Here is a 20,936-nt window from a genome sequence, read left to right as displayed (position 1 = left end):
AGGCTGGGATTTTTATTGCCCTAATTCACATTTGAAGGACTGTACCAGAACACTGCAGCTTCATGAGAAGGGAAGAGGCGTCACATATAACATAGTAGCCCTCACATGACTCCTAGTTGTGTAGTCTTCTGGGAGAAGAGTCAAAGATTTGGTCAAAAGACTTTGGCAAGCAAGAAAAGAAGTTGAAAGAGATAACAAGGGAAGTTTCAGCCACATCCTGGCAGCATCAGTGTTGTCTCTTTGCTTACTGCATAGGACATGAAATTAGGAAAGGGGTGATCTTCATCCAGAGCGATGCCATTTGAGCTACTCTGGACCTTCCATGTTATTCCCATGTTTCAGTACAGGGCTCTTCGCTACCTCACATTTGCATCAGAGCTAAATTTAAAATTCTGGTACTTTCCAGGATCAGTTTCCTCTTATCTCTTCCCATAGTTGTTTGTTTTTTATGCTCCTCTAAATAGGGTCTTTTTTCTCTCTTTCAATTCCTTCTTCCAGATCTGCTTTTTCCAAGTTCAGGGCTTTTAGACTTGTGAACCTAAAGTCAGTTCCCTTCCTCTCTGTGAAAAAAAGGGGTTTAAAGACCTTTTAATTGGATTAGTGTGTATGTATAGTCTGGTTATTTCACCCTGTGTTTATTTAGCTGTCAAATTTCTATTAACATCTGCTTCAAATTATGAATGTAAATATACTTGGTCCTAAGCCAATTATTTGAGTGATTTGTTTTTTCATTTTTTCATTTCTTATCATGCCTTGGTAAATAATGATAAACTTATTATTAAGCAAACAGAAGAAGGTTTTCTCTGGGTTTGTCCAGGGATAAATAAATGAAACATTTCCCTACCCATTTAACAACAGTAGATAAGACGCATCCGTGTATTAGCACATATCGGATCCATTTTGTTGTCAACATTTGAAAGGCGATCAACCCATATAGAGATGGGGACATGAAGGGCCAAATGGAACATGCCTGAACATATGCATAGCATCTGCCAGGAACACATTATACCAAGCAAGCCTTTTCCCAGGATTGCATGTTGGCTTCAGGCAACAGCTGTACAAGTCCAGGAAAAGATGCAGCTATTTTAAAGGGTTGTGTGTCTAAATTGCATTTTGTCATTTGATCTGGATCACTGCATAGACTTAAAAGGTAATATTAGAATTGGTCTTATTTTTTTAATTGATCACTGTGGAAAGAAAAATCTTCATCAGGGTCCAGTCCAAGCCGGGAATAATCAAAATGGAGGCTGCTTTAGAAAGAAGGTTGTAGTTTATTGAAGAGGAAAGCCAGACAGAAAGATGGCTCTGGAAAAACTGACCACCTATAGTAGCAGGTGGTGGATTTTTATACCTTCTTGAGCCTTTGTTTGGAGTTGTTCCTGTGGCATGAACTTTGACCTGAGTCTGAGTGTGCCTTTCTGGTATTCTGATAGTGGTGGGTTATGTTCTGTCCCAGCCTACGTGAGTCCTTGTTAACTCACAAGGACAAACCCCTCTTTTAACAAGTAGGCTGGAAATGCAGGAAAAACAAACCCCTTTTATCAATTATGTACAGACCTGCAAAATGTCCCAAAAGCAAAGGCAAACAGAACAAGATTCAAACGGAGAATTGTCCAAAGGCAAACAGAGCACGATTCAAACAGAGAATTGTTCACAGGCAAGACAAACAGAACGTGATTCCATGAACCAGCACCGCCCATACCTTCCCTTTTTATTATGTAGCCCCAAGGCATGGCTTCTCAATGCCTTCTCCTCCTCCCTTGGAGTCGCCCCATTGTCTCCCTCTGTCCTGCTCTTGTTGCTTGTCTACGTTTGCGAGCGTCTATGATATCTTCCAGCTGTGAGTCCTCAGAGTTTGACTCAGCTTCCCAGCACAGCTAGGTCTCAGCCTGAGCACGAGTGGAGGGGCCAGGCTCTTCATCAGATTCCTCCCACTCTGATGACTCTCCAGGTCCCTCCTCCTCCTCTTCTGATTCCCGGGACTCAGCTGCCGGGTCCACTGGCTGGCACGGAATCACAACAGGTTAATCCTATTATGTCCCAAAGGTCATATCCTGCTTCCCTGGGGCTGTGGCTGATGAGTGTTCGATTTTTTTGATGTGAGGGATTGTTGATTCTAGGGATCTTTTATCTTTCTAATCCCAGCTTCCTGGCTCCAGTCTTTCTGACAAGATTATCACATCTGCATTTCTGCAGACCTGGTTTCTGTTTGGGGCAGAGAGACTTGGGGGAGGGGGTTCTGCTTTAAGATTCTTTGGGGAAATATAATCTGCCTTTTAATATTCCCAAAAATATTTCTTTCTCGGGGGGGGGGCTGACTTCCCACATCACTTTAAAACATCAATTGGGATAAAAATGTGTACAGGTAGTCTTCATTTAGTGACCACAGTTGGAACCGGCAACTTAGTTGTTAAGAAACTGGTCGCTAAATGAAACCACAATTGTGCTTATAGAAATTTTATTGAAGTTTATCTGAATAGATATCAAATATATAGAGAAATGAAGATAGTGGTTAAAGCACCAGGCTAGAAGCCAGGAAACTATGAGTTCTAATCCTGCCTTCCCATTAAAGCCAGCTGGGTGACTTTGGAACAGTCACTCTTTCTCCAACCCAGCTCACAGGGTTGCTTGGAGGATAACAAGAAGAGGAAGGAATATTGTGTGTGTTCAGACTTCGAGTTATTTATAAAAATAATAAAGGCAGAATACATATAAATAAAAATAAAAGGAAAATGGGGAAGGAAAAAGAAGGGGAAAGAAGTAAAGGAGAAAGAAAGAAAAAATAGCAGTTGCTTCCAACTTTTTCCAGTGCAGTAAAGTGCAAAATACTATAGAGTTCTATCAACTTTTTACTTTTACATCATTAGTGAATATTAGCCATTTCTATAATGGCAAACTAATCTAATGACCAAAATGTCATTTTTTTTTTCTGTTTCAAGCATAAAGTTTAGGAGCAATTTCCAAGTAGAAGCAAAACTTGATATGTTTTTTCCTTAATTAAAACAATTAATTTTGCCATCTCTGCCTGCTCTGTCACTTTTTCCATCCATTCTTCAGAAACCACAACCCTGCTTACGATGTTATTTAGCTTTTCTTTGGTTTACATAGTGTGAAGGTCATTAATGTGAAGATTGGTCATAAAGTTACTTTTTCATCACTTTTGTAACTGTGAATAGTCATTAAAAAAAGCAATCGCTAAACGAAGACTACCTGTATTTCTTTGTCATTTGTGATTTCTATAATACATGCTCAAACTTCTCTAAAATATGTCTTCAGTCCAAATTTCTGTCATGGTCTTTCTTTTTAAATTTTCCCTGAAGTAAAACTTTTGTTTTTAACATAGCTACAATAAGTTTAAAGCCTTCTAAACCCATTCAAAAATATATTTTGGACATATAATTTTCAAGGGTTATTTTATTATTGTTATTGCCTTGAATATTGTTTTTCTAATTATTACTATAAGTGGGGAATTTTGTACCCAACTTTCAATAAATGAAAAACAAAATGATGGCCTAAAATGTATGCAATAATTAGCTTATATGTGAAAACCTCCTACAGTTGTTGTTAACCCTGCATTTGTGATCCTCAGCTCCACTGTCACAAAACTCACTGGATTGTCAATTTCCAATACAAGACAACCTGCCAGCAAGTGTAAGTCACCAACATTACAAAGAATTTATTATAGAGTCTTGAGTTTATTTGCTGTTTTCATTTTTTAAAATTACTTTTTCTGCCCTCTTTTTTTTTTGGCCATCTAAACTCTTGAGCCCTCAAGGCAATTTCCATATTTAATTCTAAACAGCCTAAAAAAAACAATTAAACTACTTAAGTGACCATTCTATTAAAAATGACTAAAAACAGAAGCTGCCTAATAAGATAACAAATAAAAATAGTAATTGTCATTAAAGCCAACTGGGTAGATTTTTTATCTTAGGCTTACTCTTCAAACTCAAATGATTTAAAAATATGCTCCAATATGGCGACCTAACGAAGAGAAGGCCCTCAGTGAGGTTGGAATGAATTTTTGTGGAGTTGTAGTCTTAATTTGCAATAAAATATTTATTAGAAGTTGTTGACGTGCCCATAGAAGAAGAGAGTTTCAGGAAAGCTAGATTTCAGCAAACATTTACTGGAATGGTACGTTTATTGTTCCTCTTTTGGAAGAATTCATCTATAATTTCTTATGTTAGGGGAATTTGAGAAAATCTTCTGCTAATGAGAAGCATGTCCTCAAGTTTTTGTTCTATTTGTCCTTTGAAAAACTAGCAAGGAATTGAGACTCTATATGTACAGGTAGTCCTCGGCCTATAACCATCATTGAGCCTGGAATTACGGTCGTAAATTGAGCCGGTTGTTAAGTGGGTTGCCATGTGGCCATGCCTGATTGTACAAACTTTTTTGCAGCGGTTGTTAAGCAAACATGGCAGTCATAAAGAGAGCGCTGCAGTCATTAAACAAACCCATTGTCTGCAATGGGCTTTTTTTTTTTTTTGCTGGAAACTGGAAGTAAACGTCGACTTGACAAATTGTGATCACCCAAACACAGGACACTGCAAACAGCTGTAAATGAGGGCTGATTGCCAAATGCTCAAAATGCAGTCATGTGACTGCGAGGGGTGGGGGAGGCTCTTGGAACTTTGAAACCAACTAATAAGTACCTTTTCTGGGGTCCATTGTAAGTTTGAACTAAGCAGCTAGTCAAAAGTCGAGGATTACCTGTATGCAATAGTCTACCATCCTTATTAACAATAACTGGTCCAGTACAGGTAGCCCTTGACATATGACTACAATTGAGCCCAAAATTTATGTTGCTAAGTGAGACAATTCTTAAGTGGGTTTTGCCCCATTTTACGACTTTTCTTGCCACAGTTGTTAAGTGAATCACTGCAGCTGTTAAGTTAGTAGCACGGTTGCTAAGTGAATCTGGATTCCCTATTGACTTTGCTCGTCAGAAGGTCGCAAAAGGGGATCACATGACCCCCAGGACACTGCAACGGTCATAAATTTGAGTCAGTTCCCAAGCATCTGAATCTTGGGGGATGCTGCAACGGTCGTATGAAAAATGATCACAAGCCACTTTTTTCAGTGCCATTGTACCTTCGAACGGTCGCTAAATGAACTGTCGTAAGCCGAGGACTACCTGTACACCCCAAGTTGCATGTTTAGAAAAGTGCACTAACGGTGAAACAAATTACTTCCTTTGCATTCTTTATTTGCATTTGGCTTAATTTCTTTTACTTCTAGGCGCGTCTATTTGCTTAGAGCTAATAGCAATAATGACTGCCTTGAAAAGTGTAATAAAACAATTAAAGGAATAATTAATTAACGGTAGCAAAGACCTAAAACAGGCTTCCCAAGATGATATCACAAAGAAAGAAACTTTCTTTGACTAAGTAAGGCTTAGTCTAAATAGACACAGGTTAAAAGGCCTTTTAGGGAATGTTGCTTGGTGTAAAAAGATAACAAAATTGGCCTTCTCTGGATTGTTCAGTAACAGGAAGTACTATGGAAAAGTTCTTTGTTCTAGGATGGTATTTGAAATGGCATCCAAAGCAAGTTCCTTTGGTGTAGAAAAATGGTCTTTTTCCAGCTTCTTTGAACTCTAAATTGCTTAAGGGGCGTTAATAAGGATACGACTCTCATCAGATTAGAAAGGATTCCACTTCATTTCCAAGAGCCAGATAATGTCTCCAATTTGAATTCAGTTCAGTTCAAAAGACTGATGTTCGTCCCGACTGATGAATTTTTACATACCAGCGGAGTTGCCAAAACTTGGGCCATGTAATGCTCGAGACAAAGAATTTGTATCCTTAAAGAAAACACAGCTTCGCTCTATTGAGTTCAAAATTATTTTAAAGGCTACAAGCGCTCCTATGGATTAGAGCCGAAGCACTCCCATTGAAAAAGAATCAAACAAGTTGACAAATTAGAATTTCTAATATTGTATATAAAAAAAATACTAAAATTGTATTGGCAATTGTAACCAAAAAAATGCAGCCCATTATTCTCTTGCAGCTGCCTGACTATTCAGCTGAAGCAAAATTTGTCTCTGGGGAGAAGAAATTGCATATAATCAGAACTATTTTTTTTTAAATGCCTGAAATATTGTGGATGAAATTGCCCTGCAAGAGAAATGAAAGAAATGGCCCTCTCCAAAGGCAGTTGTTTTCCCAAGCTTTTGTTTAGTAATGCAGAGCATAAACCAAGCTAGGAAAAGCCTTAAGGAAGGCTGTGACCGGCCCCCAATTTGTAATGGCAATATTGTTTGTATCTGTTCAGCTCAGCTTCATCAGCTCCTTCTCCCAAGCAATCAGGCTAAAACTTGTGTTTTCTAAATCAAGAATGAGAGGTGCTTAGACATCAATACCCATAGGATGTATGTTTTTCAGAGTAGAGAAAGCCAAAGCCAAGAGAGGATGGAGATTTGTCTTTTATTTTTGATTTTTTTTATCTCTCTCTCTCTTTTCCCTCTCCCTTCAAGTATTGATATTCTCTCTCTCTCTCTCTCTCTCTCTCTCTCTCTCTCTCTCTCTCTCTCTCTCTCTCTCTCTCTCTCTCTCTCTCTCTCTCTCATACACACACACACTTATTTGCTTCCATTCAGTTCAGCTACCCCCCCATCAACCCATTGATTTCAGCCCCATTGAGACATAAATAATGGAATAGTAATTTCTGCTGTTTGTTTTTATTTGCTTTTGTTTGTTTATTTCCCGCCCTTATTTTTTTATTTTTTTTTACAAACAAAGTGGCAAACATCTCTAACACAACTTCCTCCTCCTATTTTTTTTTTATTAAGATTACTGGGGAAGGGCAAAGTTAATCCTTGTAAACATCCTAGCCCTATGCGGATAACAACATCCTGTTAGTATTGTTTCTGTGCCCAGTTGAATATTGAGCAGGGGAAAATGTTCAGGAATGCCCCAGACCCTTCAGTGTAAAAAATGGCTTTCCCAAGCTCTAAATGAACGTTGACATGTTGGGTCAAGTTCTACATGTTGATCATCTATGTCTCTTCCTAGCAATCACACAACATGCATGCCCTAACAGAGTTCTCTACTGCATATCTGATACCAGACAATGCATGTCATTTTCTTCATATGTACTCATGTATCCTTTTTCTTAGTCTCTTCAGAGCCTTCAAGGACTGTTTATGAAGATGGACAGTGAGCTAGAAGAGGCCAAGAAGAAGATTCTGGTGAGGCTTCTGATTTGGAAGAGACAGCAGCAACTGGCTGGGAATGGAAGTCCATTTGATGAGGACTTGTCCCCGCTGCAAAAGAGGTGAGTTGTGCAAAAAGAATGCATTGCATTTTGTCAGATGGTATGTTATCGTTCTGAATACTGTCAGTGGTTTAGCAACCCAACTTTTAATGCTGCTTAAAGAAGCAGCTGAATGCAAAATTCTCATGGCAATGTCTCTTATGGATCTACTTTCCCTGATAGAAGTCTATGGTTGATGTTACCATATCTAGAGAAGTTTAGTGGTGTTGATAGAAGTGTAGATCTTTACATTTGTTTGTCAGATCTTAGATACATGAAGTGGCCTACATATCAAGCAAAATAAAATTTCTAACCTCTATACAGTACTCAGCTCTACTTCATTTTTAGTGCTTGGTAAACTAGTGACTGCTATACCCCTTGAAAAGTTTGCTTGAGTCTTGGAACTTAGATAATCTTGGTTTGGATGGATGTGGGATTTCAGTCCCAGAGATAAATCTGTCATGTTTCTAACAGGTTGGAATGTCTAGTAGATATTTGGTTCCAGTTTCGCCAGCAGTTGATCACATCTGGAATTGAGCTTCAATCTCGTGTTCGAGAACATCTTGATGACACATTCAAATCTCTTATACAAAAGTAAGGAGAATCCCTGTCTGGAAGAGTTGTCTTTCTTTCCCACTGGCATCTCCTTTCACGCTATGACTGGTATGGGGATTATTGTCTGTGTTGTTTGGTGACTCTGGACCATGGATTATCAGCAAGAGAGGCTGAAGGTGTTTAGAGGAGATCATGAAGACATTCTATCAACCATTTTTGGTGTAGGTTTTTAAAAGAGTTTTAATAGTTGAAATTAAGATTTCAGCTTAGCATCAAACTCTTGGTTCTATCAACTTTTTGTTTCCTAGAGGTGAAATGTTAAAATAATATTTTGTGTACAAATGATATAAAGCCTTGACCCATGTCTCCAATTTGTTGCATGTCAAAATCTTCCCATGGTTGAGTATAATTCCTCAATCTCAGGAACTTTTAAGATATGTGGACAGCATGCTAGCTGGGAAATTCTGGGAAGTGAAGTTCACACTTCTTAAAATTGATGAGGTTGAGAAACACTGATCTAAACAATTTTTTTTAGACATCTTCAACCTTGTCCTTGTTTTTTCATTTTCTCTCCATTCTTCATCTTCCCAATCAACCACATTTTTGTTTTTAGTTCTTCATTTCTCTGAGGGTGGTTAAGAAATAGTTTTTAAAAAGCTAAAGAGGACATGGAGTTACTGTCTAAAAGAACATACACACACACACACACACACACATCTACACACACGTTTATATACGCACACAGAGACACTTGCATGTCTCTGTGTAAAATAAGCTATTACTCTAATACTGTGTATTAGAGTTGTGAATGAACATCAAATTTCTCTGAGGAAATAATGTATTTTCCTGAGCTCTTAAATGTATTATATTTAGTTTTTGTATTGTTCTCTGGTTAAAAAAATTTTTTTTTGTTGAACCACACTTCTGTTATAGATTAAAACAGGCAAAAATAGCATAAATATCCAAAACCAAGTTAGTAACCCATTTCTTGATCAAAGTTTGTAGAGTACTAGGAAACTTCACTTTCCAGAACTGTGTAAAATGGACTTCATAATCAATAGCCCAAATTTCCCTGCATACATACTGTACATGCATTCATACATACATACATACATACATACATACATACATACATACATACATATATATTTTCGTAGATTTTCACGGATACAGGTGTGCAGGTCTTGGCGTATTCGGGTCTTATATTTGATGATCTTATCATGCTAATGACATAAGTATCTGCAGTGACATTCTCTCCAGTTTCATGGACATGATATGATCATCTTCCCCCAGTTGCTAATTATAAAACAAGGTTTAAAACAAGATTTCACTGTACTTGCAAACAAGTTTATTTTATATGTATGCACATAGGAATAAATCTAGCTGTCCATTTCAGATTGCTCAGGCAGCTTCACATGCCTTCACTTTTTCTATCTTTCTAACTGAATATGTCTTTAATTGTTTATATCTTATATTGATAGATATGTTAGAGCTAATAAATTAAATTATGATTATTTTCTCTCTCAACATGTAAAGTATTCTAACATCATGTGTCTTCATCATTTCCCGAGATACATGGAGGAAATCATGCTCCCAGTATCATGAATATTTGTGTATATTAGTCATTGAACTTTTTTTTGAGATCTGCTTAAATTAATAGTCCAAGTTTATGACCTATGACCAAAGATATTTTCTTGGAATTTTCTTTTTGATATACTAATATTCATATCCTAATAATTAAATAATGTAGGCCGTGTGTGACTGGCAATTTTCTGTGACTTTCATGATCTGATAAAAAACTAAGAGCAGAAAATCATTTGTTTGCATTGTTTCACTTTTATTCACATACCTTGACAAAAAAACAAACATTCATTCTACAACTATTTTTGACTTCCCAATCATTTTCTGTGGCAGAACCAGCAAAGTGATTTACAACTAAAGTTGCCAACCCCTCTTCTGCCTCCTTCTCCCTATTTCAAGGCACTGCCAATTGCAGTTCTAACTATAAATAGCACTTAGACTTACATACCGCTTCACAGTGCTTTACAGCCCTCTGTAAGTGGTTTACAGAGTCAGCCTATTGCCCCCCAACAATCTGGGTTCTCATTTTACTGACTTTGAAAGGACGGAATGGCTGAGTAAACCTGGAGCCCTGTCAGGATCGAGCTCCAGGCTGTGAGCAGAGTTAGCCTGCGATACTGCATTCTAACCACTGCGCCAGCAGTATTCCTAAAGTAACTGAACTGTTTTGTCCGTACTTTTGAAAATGATGAAGCTTAAGTTTTATTCCTTGAATATTTATTTTTATTTATTTGTATCCCGCCTTTAGTTTTACAAATAACTCAAGATGGCGAACATATCCAACACACCTCATCCTCCTATTTTCCCCACAACAATCCTGTGAGGTAGAATGGGCTGGGAGAGAGTGACTGACCCAAATTCACCCAGTTGGTTTTTCATGGCTATGGTAGGACTAGAACTCACAGTCTCCCGTAATTTATATATATAAATTACAAGCAGGAGCTGGAGTTTACTCTTTTGGGCAGGTGGTCCTCTACTTATACTCAGAATTGTACCCAGAATTATGGTTGTTAAGTCATGGCAACTGTTAAATAAAAGTGATGGACATTAAGCAAGCATGGCATTCCTTAAGCAAGCCCATTTTACCTGAAAATGGTTTCCAGCAAAACTATCACAAATTATATAACTGCAGGCCTCTGCAAATGGCTATAAACCTGGATTGGTTGCCAAGCACCCAAAATGCAATCATGTGATTGCGGAAGGGGCAGCCACTGGATCTTCAAAACCGGGTTGTAAGTAGTTCTGGGGAGATCCATCGTAGCTTCATACTGTCACTAAGCGACTGGTCGTAAGTTGAGGACTACCTGTAAACCCTTTCTTTCCAATGAACTTAAATGTCAACATTAATTAAACATTCATGCTAATTATCCCAACACCAGAGTGAGCATTCCAAAGGGTGGGAGCATGGGGGAAAAATGGTGATAAGATTTGCCCTTTTACCCAGCTTCCTTGTGAGTTGAATTCTGGAAATCTTCCCTGCTATTTGCACCATTTATGCTCACCTAGCTATTTGGGGTACTATTTCCTTAAAGGCTAGAAAACAAGGGGAAGCCAAAATAACACTGTAAACATAGTTGCAGTCATGTGATTTTATAATTAGTGACCACTTCGCTTAAAGACCAAGTTGCTGCTCCCAATTGTGGTTGCTAAGGGAGGACTTCCTGTAAAATACAGTCAGATTTACAGGATTATCATTGGCCCCACTGCATTGAACCTGCCAAGAAATTATCCATACAAAGACTAAAACTACATTCATATTGGTTATTATTATATACACAACAATGTGCAATTGCACTTGCCAGTTCTTTAGCTGGTGTTGGCCCTCAAACGCATCACGTTCTTCCCAAGAACTAGGATGTTATAATGTTTTGGTGTAGTATATATGTGGATCCAAATAGTGTGGTCTTTTGTAATTGAAAAATGGAAATTTTATCGGTGTGCAGGTTTTCTAATTGCCATCCAAGACTTTTTGGCATTGTACCCAATGTGGCGATAACCACCACAATCAGTTCATGCAATAATCTTTCAACTTTGATTTTCAGAGCTTGATACCTTGTGAGTCTTTGTCTTCTCTTCTGTTATCCCCTGATATTGCCACTTTAAATTATCCACGCATTCTTTTTTTCAACCACAAATCTGGTGTAATGTGCCAAGACTTTATCAGTTTGTACTTGGAAATCTCACAATATTTTATCTTGCTCATTTTTTGGCAACTTATGTGTTTCCACAAATTTTTCATTACTGGCACATGATAATTTATACAGATTTACAGTGAATTTTCTATTGGCCACTGTGCTATGTTGTTGTTTATAAGTTTCTGCAGTCTTCTTGCACAAGCTGAGTATATAATCTACTATTTCTTCTGTTTCTTTGCACAATCTGCACTTTGAGATGACTTTGTTTGGTTTGTTTAAAGTAGAGAGATAAAAGAACAAAAACTAATAATTAACACAGAAAAAGTCAAAAGCGTGAGAAAGAAAAAAACCTACAAAGACTTCCGTTTTTCTTCTACAGCAAGTATAAGTACAAATTTACATAGACCTCTTACTCTTAAGTTTGCAACATAACTTTCATTTTTCTATTATTTTTTCTAACCACCAGATCCTTATATCATAATTTCATTTGTTTGCGTTTCATGCAAAAAACCCAAAAGCATCTTCCAATCAGCACTGAAATTAATTATTTTCCCTAACCAAAGCTGTCAATTTTGCCATCTCAGCCAACTCCATCAACTTCACCACCCATTCTTCCATTCTAGACAATGTCAGATCCATTCTAGGTAATGTGCATATAAAAGTCTTGTCACTGTTGTCAAATATGGAAAAAAAAACTTCCTTGAGTGTGTGCCCAGCTGTTTGACCATCAGTCCCAAAAGGAACATTTTGTTTCAGTTGTAGATCAGTTTTTAAACTTGTCTAAATCAATGTGTGTATTTGAATCTAGAGGTTTTGGGTTGTTTAAAATGTTCATCAAACTTCCAACAGGAAACATGGTTGAATGCATATTATCACATAATGCTTCCCCTCCCAAAGAGAACCCAGTTGCTCTTCCCATCCTAGAAGACAGAATTTTTCCCCCTGCCCGCTGTCTTTATGAATATTGGACGGGGAAAGGAGTAGGGCAGTGGTGGCAAATCTCTGGCATGCGTGCCAGAGGCGGCACTCGGAGCCCTCTCTGTGGGCATGTACGCCATCGCCCCAGCCCCACCTCCCCCCACGGCCCCCTCTTCACCAGCAGCCCCCCTGGAGGAGAGTTGTCTCCAGGCTCGGCCTGCGCGGAGTAGTGCAGCCAAGAACATGGCAGCCGGGCAGCAGGGACAAGACTCCGCCCTCATGCCCCTTCACATGCAGATGCTGCTGCGAGCAGGCGGGGGGTGAGTGGAGCAGGGGGCGGGGTGGTTTTGGGGCACTCGGCCTCTAAAAGGTTCGCCATCACTGGAGTAGGATGAATATTGAAACCTGTTGCTGCTGTTCTCAGAACCAACTCTTCTCATGCTTGAACCTGGCTTGTGTTTCCCCTCCAGTTCCTTCTTGGTGGAAAAACAGCCTCCACAAGTTTTAAAGACACAGACCAAATTTCAAGCCAGCGTCCGCTTCTTGCTGGGACCTCATTTACTCAAGCATCCGCCAACATCATTTCTGGTCACGGCTGACATTGTGACGGAAAAACAGGCCCGAGAACTGACTGCCAATCATTCTCCCTCTGTCTTTAGGTGAGAGACATGGTTGCAACCTCAGTGCCTCCCTGCTGATGGCTTTGTTTCCAAGTTTCTTTTTTTTTTAAAAGAATGTATTTGGGGTGAGAAGGGGACCAGGGCATAGATCAGTGGTGACGAACCTATGGCACTGGTGCCAGAGGCGGCACTCAGAGCCCTTTCTGTGGGCACGCATGCCGTCGCCCCAGTCCTAGGCCTTCAGCTGGGTTTTATAAAACCTTTTCGCTTTAGGCCTCTGCCGCCATGTACAAAAAAAAAAAAGATTCAATCAGTCAATTTCAACTTCTCGCGGGGGAAAAAAAAGATCTTGCAAAGTTGGAATTGATTGATTGAACTTTTTAGTCCCACCCAGTCTGCTGTTACTACCGCAGCCACGTCCACCCAATGGGCCACACCCAGCCAATTGGCCACACCCACCCGGCACTTGACGATGCATAAGTGGGTTTTGGGTTGCAGTTTGGGCACTCAGTCTCTAAAAGGTTCGCCATCACTGGCATAGATTCTTAAACACAGATCTTATGTAGAGTGAGAAAATTTCACACGAACTGTTCACAGGAACTGCTTTTAAATACACTTTTAGGGTTCCACATATGAACTATTTCCCTCTTTTCATGTTCTCTTAAAGAGAAAGAAGAGCTGCCAAAATGAGGAATGATTTATCTCATGTAACTAGTGAACATCTGTAGTAACTTACAGAAGGTGGAGAAGGTGAAGTACCTAAAATGAATAGTTCATCTTCAACTCAAATGATATCTGGATAAGAGAAATGTATCACAATATTGCCCAGAGAAGTTTTGAAATTATTCTTAATAATATGGTAAAAGATAGATTTATAGGTATATGAAAACACTGAGTGCAAGAGGGAAAATTAGTAGCTTTAATTCTGTGCACCTGCCTATTAGACTCCAATTTAAAAAGCAGTCATTCTGTTATTTCTTGACAACATAATGGGATGGCCTGTTTCCTCTCTTCAAAACTAATGTTTCAAAATGGAATATTTTAAAAAGACAAAAATAGCTTCAGTCTTTATCTATAGGAGAACTGTTTTCACTATAGCACATAAACAAACTTTGGAGTGGGAACTCTCTCTCCAAAAGTTGAGTTTGTCACACTTCCTGGTAGGAAAGGAACCAGCTCATGATCTCGATTTTCCTTTCGATTTCAGTGAAAGCACTGGAGAGATTGTAAACAACACAGCATCGCTGGATATAAATGCCTCCAGCAATTCTTGTACCTCTCAGTTCAAAAATTTGGTAAGTGGAATGAGAAAAAGTGAGTGGGAGAGAATTCAAACACCCTAACTGGTGAGATGGGCTGTAAATTGGGATGAAGCCGGTGGGAAGCAACTTACCCAAAAATTGCAGAAAAAGCAAAATTGGAGGAGGGGGCATGGTGGTGGTGGTCATCTCTGTCATTATGCATATGTATGTAAGCTCAAATCAGTTTACAAGAAATCCCCAGAAGCAACTCACATTCAAACCATGGCCAGTATTGCACCATGATTAACTTTAGAAACGTGGCAGTGTAAGGGGGTCTTGAACCATCATTTGGGCTGATGTAGCTCAGGTCTGATTCACACTTGCACCATGACAAGATGCTGGAAGTGTTAGGAAATGGTAGAAAAGATTATATATATTTAGATGCGTTCCCATCTAGATAACAGTAAGAGAAAATGGATGTAGCAGGGAGAACATTTCTAATCCAAGTGTCTTCCTTCTAATAAGGGAACTTTTTAAAAAATGATTTCCCTCACCTTCAGGACTGTTTTTTTTTTTTTAATCCTCATCTCATTGTATTTCATGTGTGGACAAACAGCTGTTGCTGTATCAATCAAAAGGCACCTGCAGCTTTTCTATCTTGCCCAGCTTAATGGAAGGTTACAAATGTAGATCAAAGACACCAGGATCCTCTATAAAATCCCATGAATGAGTGCGTGTCCCTTTGGGCTGTAGAGTGACCAGATTCAAAAAAGAAAGGGTGATTTGGTGTGCTCAAAAGATGTCCATGTAGTGCACGTTGGCCTCTCCTTAGTCCAAAGGTGTCTTTTCCTAAAATTGTGCAGTAGCTGTGCAAGCCCAGGGAAAAGTACGGCTCCCTTAAGGAGTCACTGAGAGATGTAGTAGAAGTGTCCCGTTACTGGAAATCGCCTTTTCTCCTTCAAACCCAAATGGTTGCTCAGCCCTACAAGAGATGCTTTGCTTAGAACAGTGGTTCTCAACCTGTGGGTCGGGACCCCATTTGGGGTCGATCAACCATTTCACAGGGGTCGCCAAGCAAGGCTGGCCACCATTTTTTTTGTCCGCCATTTTTTTTTGTCTGCCATTTTTTTCCCCCTTTTCCGGCGGGTGCCTTACCTCCCTTGGGCTGGGCCAGCTGGTGGTCGGCCTGGTCCGTCTCTGCCGCTTGCCAGCTACGCCTCGGCCGGCACAGGGGGCGGAACCACGCATGCGCGGCGCTCCCGAGCAGGGAAAGTCCTCGACTTACGACCGGTTGGGTAGTCCTTGACTTACGACCGGTTTAGTCCTCGACTTACGACCGGTTTAGTCCTCGACCTATGACCGGTTTAGTCCTCGACTTACGACCGGTTGGGGTCGCGGCATTAAAAAGGTTGAGAACCACTGGCTTAGAAGCAAGCTTGACGAGTTTTGTCATTCAAGAAGGTCGCGTGTGTGTGGGGGGGGGAAATCAACTAATTATAAGCCGGGAGCTAAGATTTGGAACAGATTGTCCCATGCGATTTGCCTTTTCTCATCTTCAGCTTCTCAAAAAGATCAAGCGCTGTGACCGCAAGAGCACAGAATCTGTAACGGAAGAGAAGTGTGCTGTCCTCTTCAGTGCCAACATTTGCCTTGGGCCCAACCAAACCAACTTCCACCTACAGGTAGCAACGCCATGCGGGGGGGGGCTGTTTTATTATTAGCCCTGGAGATGTATAATGTGCTGCTGATACTGGTTTATTGCTTCCTTGAGAGAAGGACACAAAGCCTTGAAAAGAACCCAGTGACCAGTTCACTGGCCTTCACTGTCTCCTCTCTTCCTTCTTGAGCAGTTTGGCACCAGAGATATAAGCGAGATGCAAATTTCTAGGTCTGGCAACAAGGTTTTGCAGCGCCCTTTTGGGAGGAATAATTGGATGCGCATGAGAAGAAACATTAAAAAATGGGGCGGTATCAGGATTGGTTGACTATATGATGGTTTTTATCCATGCAAATTTCCTTCTCTTGCCCCAGGTTTCCTTCAGTAGAACTTGGCAAGAATTCTGTTTCTAATTATAGTGTCATTAATCATGCATTAAGCCCCAGATTCCAACAACAGACAGATAGCTGGTTGTCAGCCCAAGGGGGCCAGACATTTGTATTAAGTTCAAACAGATAAAAATCAAATCCTTAATGGAATTAGAGAGACTTAAGTAAGAAATTGAAGCCTTTAAAAAAATATATGTGGGCTTCACAGGATCTAATATAGTATATGTCTATATTGCACCACCTTTTCCATCTTGTAATGAATTGAGCTTCATTACAAGATCCTTAGGTGGGATTTGAATACTTTACTTTTCTGAGAAGATCAAGAGTTTATGGAAGCTGAGATGAGTAGAGAAACATGGGAAAAATTGTCAATTTGCCAGGATCCTATCTTAAACCCTTTCGCTCAATATGTTACAGTAAGGGAAGGCTTCAGGTAGCTGTCCTTCTCCTTCGTGCAGCCATTTCTTGCCCTGCAGTCTGCCCTAAAAGTGGTTTAGACTGGCTTGAATCCTGCACAAAGTCACTCCTGCTGAGAGTTCAGAACAGATCTTGCTACATAGATCTACTTTGGGGGGTTCTAAGCTGATCAGTCAGAGAGAAATACGAAGACAGCAGGCCAGCTTTAAAGAAAATCATCAGTTGTTAATTACGACTCTTTCTTCCCTTCTGCCATTCTAGGCTCTGTCGCTGCCCGTTGTGGTGATTGTCCATGGAAATCAGGACAACAATGCCAAAGCCACCATCTTATGGGACAATGCTTTTGCTGCTCCTGTAAGTGACAGATGCAGATTAAGACTGCGAGTCATTAGGGGAAGAAGTTAATGCAGACATTTAATCGTCAAAAAGTGTGAATTTTCCCTCCCCCCCACTTATCTTAGGGGAAGGATTTGAACCTGTGAGCCTCCAGAAATCTAAGCCAGCTTGTAAAAAAAAGGATGCTAGGAGCTGTACAGCAACCTCTCTTTTTTCTTTTTCTTTTTAATTTTTTAATCAACCTCTCTCTGCCCACAGATTCCCCATCTCCAGCCTAGAGCCTCTCCATAATACCTATCATACCAGTAGGAGAGGATCTGGTGGGACCGTTCAATTCAGGGTTAAGTTCTTACTTAGTTGTGAAAATCACTGGATGAGTTTAGAAGGGCAAAGATTGGGGAAAATCATGGACATTGCCAAAAATTCTCAAAGGAAAGTAAGATATAAACTAAAACTAATTTTGCCATTTGTAAAATCTGAAGAACCTGAGGCCACTGTACGGTGGCTTCTCACTCCACCGTTATGCCAGTTTCTGGAAAGGAAACTTTTGACATACAGTAATAAACTTTCTCCATGGGGCCCAACAGCTTTTTGTATTTCAGGCAGAGCTGTAACATGGAAACCTAATAATAGCTCTATTGGTATAAACTGGCTAACACATACTGGTAAGGTAGTAAGAAAACCAAGGCAAGATTTAGAGTTTCTGTTCTTAGTGAAGGTTATTTTTTAGTACCAGATCTGCTTTTGGGGAAAACATAGGATACGGAGTACTGTTATCTGCTACAGTTGGAGTGTGTGTGATGCTCTGTCTCTTTTTCTGTTCCAGGATCGCGTTCCCTTTGTGGTGGCTGAGCGTGTTAGCTGGAAGGCAATGTGTGACACTCTCAACCAGAAGTTCCTTGCTGAGGTGCAAACTACAAAAGGTCTACTCAAGGATCATTATTTCTTCTTGGCCCAGAAGATCTTTGGTGACAACATCACCAGTCTAGAGGAACTGCAGAGATGCCATGTGTCCTGGTCCCAATTCAATAAGGTCTTTTGATGGGCTTTGTCAGAAGGGTGATACGATAGCTTCTTGAGCTTATCTGAATAGTGTCATCTGCTTCTCACACTCACCTTGTAACTTATAGGAGATGCTTCCTGGTAGAGGATTCACATTTTGGCAATGGTTTGAAGGCATTCTTGACCTCACCAAGAAATACCTGAAGAACTATTGGTCTGACAGGTAAGAAAATAAACGGATCAAACCAGGATGCATTAGATAATTCAGTTTGGTGCAGTGGTTAAAGTGCTGAGCTAGGAATGAGGAGATTGAGTTCTAGTCCTGCCCTAGGCATGAAAGCTGGCTGGGTGACTCTGGACTAGTCACTATGCCTCAGCCTAAACTTTCCTAGCATTTTTGTTGTGGGGGGAAAAAGTAAGGAGCATTATGTAGACCAGCCAAAGTGTTGGCTTCCATAGGTTTAATCCCGTTAAACAAATGTAATTAGTTTTACCCCCTTATCTTGAGTCTCCCCCCCTCCTTTTCTCTTCGGTTCACCTCCAGCTATGCGCTGCTTCCGGAAGCGCCAATCAGCTGGAACCCTGCGGCGCTCCTGGGGCTTCTGCTGAGCCCCAACAGTCCTGCAGCTCCAGCTGTCTCTCCCTCAGGCTTGGGTCGCTTCAGCTCATTCTCCCCCGCTACACTTGTCTAGGAGGATCGCGTACCACCTGCCACATGCCAAAATACCACTGGTGGTACGCATACCACCGGTTGAAAAGCCCTGATGCAGACGACCTTGAGTTGTAAAAGATAAAGGTTGGGTATAAAAAAATAAATAGTCATTATAAAACTGAATTAGGAATGAAAGCCTGAAAACGTAATTAGTTTTCCTTCCAATTTTTTTCAGTATAAGAAAGCATATTTATTGACCAGGTCATTTGAGTCTTGATACTGGCTCATACTGATACTCGCAGAATAAGAATGTTCAGCTAGTTTTTTCCCCCCAATTTCACAATCAGAGGGGTGCAATTTTTTCTTTTAACCGTTACTACAATTCTCTAAGCCCTGCAGTGTTGATTATTGATTTTCTCCTCTGTTTTTTTCTCTTATCTGTCAATGTTGTCCGTGCAGACTGATCATGGGCTTTGTCAGCAAGCAATATGTCTTCAATTACCTGAGCAATGCACCAGCTGGAACTTTCCTCTTACGTTTCAGTGACTCTGAGATCGGGGGCATCAGCATCGCCTATGTTAACTACTTCCCAGATGGTATGCCTTTGCATAGGACAGCCCCATATTCACAGAGCTTAAAGCAGAGGAAAATAGGTTTTTCTGTCTCTTCGTCACTTTGATGAAATCCTTTTAACTTTTACTTGGAAGTCAGCATTGTTGAAGCTGAGAATAATTTTATTATATTTATATTCCACCCCACTGCAAGCGATTCTGGGCAATTTATAATGGTTAAAACTTTTAATAACCAAAGGACAGTATAAAAACAGTACAAGACAAAAGAACAACAATGGCAAAGAAATCAAATCCAGAAGGGAACAGAAAGAAAGAAAGAAAGGAGCTCTCCTGAAGTTGGGCAAAGAGTCAGCTCTTTAAGGCCCTTCGAAACACCAGTGGGACCATTTACATTTCAGGGGGAACTTCATTCCCGACAGCAGGCACTGCTGCAGAGAGGGCACACTTCCGGAGTCCCAATAGGTGGCAATGTTTAATTGACGGAGCCCAGAGTGCACCAACTCTGCCAGATTGAACTGGTTGAGCAGATACTATGGGAGACAGGTGGGCCCTCAAATAACTAGGCTCTATGTCATGTGGGGCTTAATAGATAGCAACCGGCACCTTGAATTACACCCCAAAGCAAACTGGCAACCAGTGCAGTTCACATAAAGCAGGTGTTACGTGGGCACACTGTGGCAAACCCATCACTGCCCATGAGATTGCGTTCTGGAGGAGCTGAAGCTTACAAGTGATCTTCAAGAGCAGCCCCATGTAGACAACATTGCAGTAGTCAAGCTGTGAAATGATCAGGGCATAAGTGACTGACTGAAGGACACACACACCCCCAATTTAGGAAAAGGCACAAATGAAATTGGGCAAAAGCCTTCCTGCTGCCACCTGCTTCAGTGAGCAGGAAGACCTCCAAATTATGTACTATCCTTGGTGAAATTCTGTACAAAGTTAAAGTCGGAATATCCCCAGATCTGGGTGGTCCAAACACTCATGGTCATTTGGTCTTGGTAGGACAGTTCCTCCCAATCCAAACCCAGACGTCCTCCAGGCACTGGGACAGAATCTTGACAGCCTCACTTGGCCAGCCTGGAGTCAAAAGGTATAATTGGGTACCATCAGCATAGTGATGATACTGAACCCCAAAATGGTAGCTCACTCAGTAATTTCATGCAGATGTTGAAAAGGAGGGGAGAGAATAGAACCCTGTGACACACCACAAGTGAGGGGTCTAAGGCAGTGGTTCTCAACCTTTTTAATGCCGTGACCCCAACCGGTCGTAAGTCGAGGACTAAACCGGTCGTAAGTCGAGGACTAAACCGGTCGTAAGTCGAGGACTACCCGACCGGTCATAAGTCGAGGGCTTTCCCTGCCCGGGAGCGCCGCGCATGCGTGGTTCCGCCCCCTGCGCCGGCCGAGGCGTAGCTGGCAAGCGGCAGAGACGGAGCAGGCTGACCACCAGCTGGCCCAGCTCAAGGGAGGTAAGGCACCCACCGGAAAAGGGGGAAAAATGGTGGACAAAAAAAATGGCGGACAGCCTTGCTTGGCGACTCCCATGAAATGGCCGATCGACCCCAAATGGGGTCCCGACCCACAGGTTGAGAACCACT

General features: G+C 40.8%; 1 protein-coding gene across 1 annotated transcript in view; it reads left to right on the top strand.

The window, feature by feature from the left end:
• Positions 1 to 20,936, top strand: part of STAT6 (signal transducer and activator of transcription 6) — a 45,247-nt gene that overhangs the window by 7,337 nt on the left and 16,974 nt on the right. The window contains exons 6-15 of the mRNA XM_015819950.1: positions 3,590 to 3,651; positions 7,124 to 7,281; positions 7,735 to 7,854; positions 12,920 to 13,108; positions 14,277 to 14,364; positions 15,870 to 15,992; positions 17,035 to 17,127; positions 17,936 to 18,142; positions 18,240 to 18,334; positions 19,223 to 19,359. Coding sequence (XP_015675436.1) covers positions 3,590 to 3,651; positions 7,124 to 7,281; positions 7,735 to 7,854; positions 12,920 to 13,108; positions 14,277 to 14,364; positions 15,870 to 15,992; positions 17,035 to 17,127; positions 17,936 to 18,142; positions 18,240 to 18,334; positions 19,223 to 19,359 — 1,272 coding nt within the window. The remainder of the gene's footprint in view (positions 1 to 3,589; positions 3,652 to 7,123; positions 7,282 to 7,734; positions 7,855 to 12,919; positions 13,109 to 14,276; positions 14,365 to 15,869; positions 15,993 to 17,034; positions 17,128 to 17,935; positions 18,143 to 18,239; positions 18,335 to 19,222; positions 19,360 to 20,936) is intronic.

The sequence above is a fragment of the Protobothrops mucrosquamatus genome, unplaced genomic scaffold, assembly GCF_001527695.2.
Source record: "Protobothrops mucrosquamatus isolate PMUCROS unplaced genomic scaffold, P.Mucros_1.0 scaffold1025, whole genome shotgun sequence".
Lineage (NCBI taxonomy): Eukaryota > Metazoa > Chordata > Lepidosauria > Squamata > Viperidae > Protobothrops > Protobothrops mucrosquamatus.
This window is presented reverse-complemented; position numbering and strand designations above follow the sequence as displayed.